Source organism: Babylonia areolata, chromosome 30 (assembly GCF_041734735.1).
Source record: "Babylonia areolata isolate BAREFJ2019XMU chromosome 30, ASM4173473v1, whole genome shotgun sequence".
NCBI lineage: Eukaryota > Metazoa > Mollusca > Gastropoda > Neogastropoda > Buccinidae > Babylonia > Babylonia areolata.
In genome coordinates, this window is record NC_134905.1 from 1205174 (window position 1) to 1212673 (window position 7500).

At 51.0% G+C, this 7500-nt stretch overlaps 1 protein-coding gene across 1 annotated transcript in view; it reads left to right on the forward strand.

Annotated features, from left to right (window-relative positions):
* Positions 1-7500, forward strand: part of LOC143275201 (glypican-6-like) — a 229835-nt gene that overhangs the window by 152783 nt on the left and 69552 nt on the right. The window contains exons 5-7 of the mRNA XM_076579172.1: positions 953-1105; positions 2340-2453; positions 7150-7496. Of these exons, the coding sequence (XP_076435287.1) occupies positions 953-1105; positions 2340-2453; positions 7150-7496 (614 nt within the window). The remainder of the gene's footprint in view (positions 1-952; positions 1106-2339; positions 2454-7149; positions 7497-7500) is intronic.

A 7500-nucleotide genomic window follows, 5' to 3' on the forward strand; every position in this document is an offset into this window, starting at 1 on the left:
ACAGCAGTGGCGAGTTATGGGATGTTGATACGTGGAATCCAGAATATGGCGTGGTGTGGGGTTGAGGGATGACGATGATGACGACACGACAGCAGGCGACGACAGCAGACCCTGATGATGATGACAGCAGACAATGATGACGACAGCAGACAATGATGATGATGACAGCAGACAATGATGATGATGACAGCAGACAATGATGACGACAGCAGACAATGATGATGACAGCAGACAATGATGATGATGACAGCAGACAATGATGACGACAGCAGACAATGATGACAGACAGTGATGACGATAGCACGCAGTGATGATGCCAGCAGACAATGATGACAGACAGTGATGACGATAGCACACAATGATGCTGCCAGCAGAAAATGATGACAGACAATGTTGACGTTAGCACACGATGATGACGACAGCAGACAATGATGATGATGACAGCAGACAATGATGATGATGACAGCAGACAATGATGATGACAACAGCAGACAATGATGATGATGACAGCAAACAGTGATGATGACAGCAGATAATGATGATGATGACAGCAGACAATGATGATGACAACAGACAATGATGACGATGACAGCAGACAACGATGATGATGACAGCAGACAATGATGACGACTGCAGACCCTGACGATGACAGCAGACAATGATGACGACAGCAGACAATGATGATGATGACAGCAGACAATGATGATGATGACAGCAGACAATGATGATGACGACAGCAGACAATGATGATGATGACAGCAGATAATGATGATGATGACAACAGACAATGATGATGATGACAGCAGACAATGATGACGACAGCAGACAATGATGATGACGCCAGCAGAAAATGATGACAGACAATGATGACGATAGCACACGATGATGACGACAGCAGACAATGATGACGCCAGCAGACCGTGATGACGACACCGTGTGTCCCGTGTGGCAGGTGTGTCCGGGGTGTCGGGGTGTGAGCAGCAAGGACCACCAGGTGAAGCCGTGTGGAGGACTGTGTCTGAACGTCATGAGGGGCTGCCTTGCCAGGATGTCCGAGCTCAGCTCTTCCTGGGACGACCTCGTCGTGGCCTTTGAGAACGTCCAGGTCAGCCTGACCTCTTCTTTTATTCAATTTATTTATTTGTTGTACTTATTTATCTATCAATCTGTCTGTCTGTCTGTCTGTCTCTCTATTATCGATCGATCTATCTGTTTATTTGTCTGTCTGTTTGTCTATATTTCTTTTTAACCCTGGGTGTTTACCTGTTGAACATGCAGATGTGTCGTGTGTGTTATCTGTTGGACAGGTGGGCATGTTGGGTCAGTATGACCTAAAGAAGACGTAGGTAAAGCACAGCTGTGGTTACAGGTGTGTTGTGTGTTACCTGTCTGACAGGTAGGCATGCTGGGTCGGTATGACCTGCAGGTGTTCATACAGGTGTGTTGTTGTGTGTTACCTGTTGGACAGGTAGCAATAATGGGTCAGCATGACCTGCAGGTGTTCATACAGGTGTGTTGTTGTGTGTTACCTGTTGGACAGGTAGCAATAATGGGTCAGATGTGTTTACATAAAGGTGTATTGTGTGTTTGTTACCTGTTGAACAGGTGGGTATGATGAGTCGGCATGACCTTTAGGTGTTCATACAGGTGTGTTGTGTGTTTGTTACCTGTTGGACAGGTGGGTATGATGGGTCGGCATGACCTTTAGGTGTTCATACAGTGTGTTGCGTGTTTGTTTCCGGTTGAACAGGTGGGTATGATGGGTCGCCATGACCTGCAGGTGTTCATACAGGTGTGTTGTGTGTTTGTTACCTGTTGAACAGGTGGGTATGATGGGTCGCCATGACCTGCAGGTGTTCATACAGGTGTGTTGTGTGTTTGTTACCTGTTGAACAGGTGGGTATGATGGGTCGCCATGACCTGCAGGTGTTCATACAGGTGTGTTGTGTGTGTGTTACCTGTTGGACAGGTGGGAATGATGGGTCGCTTTGACCTTTAGGTGTTCATACAGGTGTGTTGTTGTGTGTTTGTTACCTGTTGAACAGGTGGGAATGATGGGTCACCATGACATGCAGGTGTTCATACAGGTGTGTTGTGTGTTTGTTACCTGTTGGACAGGTGGGCATGATGGGTCGGCATGACCTGCAGGTATTCATACAGGTGTGTTGTGTGTTTGTTACCTGTTGGACAGGTGGGAATGATGGGTCGCTATGACCTGCAGGTGTTCATACAGGTGTGTTGTGTGTTTGTTACCTGTTGAACAGGTGGGTATGATGGGTCGCTATGACCTGCAGGTGACGTTCATACAGGTGTGTTGTTGTGTGTTACCTGTTGAACAGGTGGGCATGATGGGTCGCCACGACCTGCAGAAGACACTGCTGTACATGGACATGAACGTGTCTGAAGCCATCATGATGGCCATGACCGACAACAGCACCAGGATCTACGATGAGGTCAGTGGTGCACGGACACCCCCCTCCCACCCCCACCCTCACCCCCCTCCCACTCCTGTGTTTGGTTTTCATGTTGCCAGTTGTGAGCAGTATGTGTATGGAAATCTTCTTCTTGTGGTTTTTCTCGTTTTTCTTGTTGTTCTTGTTGTTGTTGCTCTTCTCCTTCTTCTTCTTCTCTTTCTTCTTCTTCTTCTTCTCTTTCTTCTTCTTCTTCTCCTCCATCTCCTGCTTCTTCTTCTTCTTCTCTTTCTTCTCCTCCTCCTCCTCCTCCTCCTGCTTCTTCTTCTTTTCTTTTTAGCTTTCTCCCTCTCTCTCCCATAATTACATTATTTATACATGTCTTCGTATAAAAAGCATAACCTTATCAATGTATACATCATTATGCGATGTGAATGCTTATGTTGTTTCGTGGGGTTTTTTCCTATCGTGAAAAACTAGCTTTTTCTTGTGCGTATGTATTTTTCCTCATTCAGTTTTTGCTCGGATGACCTGACGCAAAAAAAGCATTTGTGCTTATTATTTCGCTTTTTGGAAATACTTTTTGTTCGTTCGTGCGTTCGTTGTCTCGCTGTGGTTCACTGTACCGGGTTAGGAGACTTCTTCTTCTGCGTTCACACGAATGCACACGAGTGGGCTTTTACGTGTATGACCGTTTTTACCCCGCTATGTAGGCAGCCATACTCCGTTTTCGGGGGTGTGCATGCTGGGTATGTTCTTGTTTCCATAACCCACCGAACGCTGACATGGATTACAGGATCTTTAACGTGCGTATTTGATCTTCTGCTTGCATATACACACGAAGGGGGTTCAGGCACTAGCAGGTCTGCACATATGTTGACCTGGGAGATCGTAAAAAATCTCCACCCTTTACCCACCAGGCGCCGTCACCGTGATTCGAACCCGGGACTCTCAGATTGACAGTCCAACGCTTTAACCACTCGGCTATTGCGCCCGTCGGGTTAGGAGACATTGCGGAACATTAAATTCTCCATGCATCTTTTTTTTTATTTGACGTAGATTGCTCAGGACAGGCCGGACGAATTAGGTCCATGCTGAAAATACCATCAATGCGTCATTCACTTAGATGTCTGGTGTGCATGTCTCTTGCACTGTCACGTGAAAGAGAGGGAGAGAGTGAGGGAGAGAGAGATGGGGGAGGCAAGGAGGGAGAGAGAGAGATGGGGGAGGCAGGGGGAGAGAGAGAGAGATGGGGGAGGCAGGGGGGAGAGAGATGGGGGAGGCAGGGGGAGAGAGAGAGATGGGGGAGGCAGGGGGAGAGAGAGAGATGGGGGATGGGGGGGAGAGATGGGGGAGGCAGGGAGGGAGAGGGAGGGAGATGGGGTAGGCAGGGAGAGAGAGAGAGAGATGGGGGAGGGAGAGAGAGAGAGATGGGGCAGGGAGAGAGAGAGATCGGGGAGGGGAGAGAGAGAGATGGGGGCGGGGGTGGGTGGGTAGGGTGAACCAGTTTTCTGCTTTTTTTTGTTGTTGTTCACCCACTTGATTCCCGTAACATGCACGCTTGTAACAATAAAAGCGAAGCTGTTTGTTTTTAATGCCTTCACCTTCACCTATCCCGTAGTCTTGTGGACCGTTGGGGCGCCACAGGTGATCTGGCAACCAGCAACCTCCAATCCTCTCGGTTTTCTGATGTCCTGACTGTATCGCTCAACCTCAAGCCCGTCCATTCTGGGATGTTGTCCTCCCATCTCTTCCTCTGTCTGCCTCTCCTTCTCCCCCCTTGCACTGTGCCCTGTAGGAATGTCTTGGCAAGCCCTGATGATCTCGTGACATGGCCATACCGTTTGAGCTTGCGTCTCTTGACCAAGGTCAACAGGTCTTCGTAGGGCCCAATGACTTGCCTGATTCTGTTTCGAACTTCTTCGTTCGTGATATGCTCTTTGTAGGAGATGCCCAGGAGTCTTCGAAAGCATCTCATCTCAGTGGACTGTATTCTCTTTTCTATTTCAGCTGTTAGGGTCCACGATTCACATGCATACAAGAGTATTGATGTCACCAGGGTACGCATCAGTCTGATCTTTGAGCCGAGTGCAATGTTCCGGTCGTTCCAGATGTACCTCAGTTTTGTGAGTGCTGCTGTCGCCTGTGCAATCCTGGAGAGTACTTCGAGTTTTTAATACATTGAACACTGAACACTGGACATTGAGACTCAACAATTTTTTTTTTAATGATAGGAAGAAATACGTTATTGCTTCTTTTTTTTCTTTTTTTTTTTGTACAGGAACTCTGCGGGCGGGTGGGTGGGTAGTTGGGTGGGTGCGTGCGTGCATGCGTGCGTTTTTCTCGTCCAGAAAGTGTGTCAAACGTGCTGCACTTGCCCTTTTGGGGAAGGGGAGTGTGTGTGTGTGTGTGGGGGGGGAGGTAGAGGAGGGGGTGTGTATGTCCAGTTTGGATTCCTATCTCCTCCTGCGTCCTGTATAATGATGATGTGATTATGTGCGTGTTTTTTTTTTTAGATGTCGTTTTGTCTCTCCCCCTGGAGGGGAAGATTGGCGGGGTGGGTGGAGCCATCATCATGGTTTTTCCATCATGTGATGTGACTGCTATTGATCCCACTTTCTTTTTTTGGTTTTTTTGTTTGTTGTTGTTTGGTTTGGTTGGTTTGGTTTGATTTGATGTGTATGCAGAAAATGTTGAAATTGTTGATTCACTGAAATAATTTATATTTATAATGTGTGTGTGTGTGTGTGTGTGTGTGTGTGTGTTTTACCATGTCAGGCCTTTTTGGGGGGCGGGGGGTGGAAGGGTGGGGGGTGGGAGGGTGGGGGGTGGGAATGAAGGGTGGAAAGAGGAAGAGGAGATGGGGTTTGATGATGAAATAATGATCACACCAGGTCGACATTAAATGCTTTTCTTCTTCTCCTTCTTCTGCTCGTCCTTCTCCCCTCTTCCTCCTACTTCCTTCTTCTTCCTACTCCTATCCCCCTCCTCCTTCTTCCTCCTCCTTCTTCTTCCTACTCCTATCCCCCTCCTACTTCTTCCTCCTCCTCCTTCCTCCTCCTATCCCCCTCCTCCTTCCTCCTCCTCCTTCCTCCTCCTATCCCCCTCCTACTTCTTCCTCCTCCTATCCCCCTCCTCCTCCCTCCTCCTATCCCCCTCCTCCTCCTTCCTCCTCCTATCCCCCTCCTCCTTCCTCCTCCTCCTCCTTCCTCCTCCTATCCCCCTCCTACTTCTTCCTCCTCCTATCCCCCTCCTCCTCCTTCCTCCTCCTATCCCCCTCCTCCTCCTTCCTCCTCCTATCCCCCCCTCCTCCTTCCTCCTCCTATCCCCCTCCTACTTCTTCCTCCTCCTATCCCCCTCCTCCTACTTCTTCCTCCTCCTCCTTTCTCCTCCTATCCCCCTCCTACTTCTTCCTCCTCCTATCCCCCTCCTCCTACTTCTTCCTCCTCCTCCTTCCTCCTCCTCCTCCTTCCTCCTCCTACCCCCCTCCTACTTCTTCCTCCTCCTATCCCCCTCCTCCTACTTCTTCCTCCTCCTATCCCCCTCCTCCTACTTCTTCCTCCTCCTCCTTCCTCCTCCTATCCCCCTCCTACTTCCTCCTCCTCCTCCTTCCTCCTCCTATCCCCCTCCTACTTCTTCCTCCTCCTATCCCCCTCCTACTTCTTCCTCCTCCTATCCCCCTCCTCCTACTTCTTCCTCCTCCTCCTTCCTCCTCCTATCCCCCTCCTCCTACTTCTTCCTCCTCCTCCTTCCTCCTCCTATCCCCCTCCTACTTCTTCCTCCTCCTATCCCCCTCCTACTTCTTCCTCCTCCTATCCCCCTCCTCCTACTTCTTCCTCCTCCTCCTTCCTCCTCCTATCCCCCTCCTCCTACTTCTTCCTCCTCCTCCTTCCTCCTCCTATCCCCCTCCTACTTCTTCCTCCTCCTATCCCCCTCCTACTTCTTCCTCCTCCTATCCCCCTCCTCCTACTTCTTCCTCCTCCTCCTTCCTCCTCCTATCCCCCTCCTCCTACTTCTTCCTCCTACTCCTTCCTCCTCCTCCTTCCTCCTCCTATCCCCCTCCTACTTCTTCCTCCTCCTATCCCCCTCCTACTCCTTCCTCCTCCTATCCCCCTCCTACTTCTTCCTCCTCCTCCTTCCTCCTCCTATCCCCCTCCTACTTCTTCCTCCTCCTATCCTCCTCCTACTTCTTCCTCCTCCTATCCCCCTCCTCCTTCCTTCTCCTCCTCCTTCCTCCTCCTATCCCCCTCCTACTTCTTCCTCCTCCTATCCCCCTCCTCCTTCCTTCTCCTCCTCCTTCCTCCTCCTATCCCCCTCCTCCTCCTTCCTCCTCCTATCCCCCTCCTACTTCTTCCTCCTCCTATCCCCCTCCTCCTACTTCTTCCTCCTCCTCCTTCCTCCTCCTATCCCCCTCCTCCTTCCTCCTCCTCCTCCTTCCTCCTCCTATCCCCCTCCTACTTCTTCCTCCTCCTATCCCCCTCCTCCTCCCTCCCCCTATCCCCCTCCTCCTCCTTCCTCCTCCTATCCCCCTCCTACTTCTTCCTCCTCCTATCCCCCTCCTACTTCTTCCTCCTCCTCCTTCCTACTCCTATCCCCCTCCTCCTTCTCCTTCTCTTCCTTCTCCTTCATTTACAACACTGCCATGAAGACAGCCGTTTCTCCGTTTTAGGGCCTGGTGGTCATCCACTCCTGATCACTCTTTCTCACCCTCTCCCCCTTTCTGTTCCACCACCACCAGGTGAGAGTAAAGTGCGGACATCTCTCCCACCACATCAACAACAACAACAACGACGACGACAACACGGCAGGAGAGAAGGAAGGAGGAGGAGGAGGAGGAGTGGGAGAAGAAAGGCACACAGACACCACCACCTCCACCATCATCCCGGCAGGGTCCAGCGAGGCCATCCCGGCGCGGCACGTGCACCGCGTGCAGGGCTTCCAGCAGGAGGTGCGGGGCGTGCTGCGCTACCTGGAGGACTCCCGGGGCCTCTTCCACCGCCTGCCCGACTCGCTGTGCCTGGACCCCGCGCGCTTCGCCCAGGACATGCAGGCCTCCCTCTGCTGGAACGGGACCTCGGTCAGCAGGTGG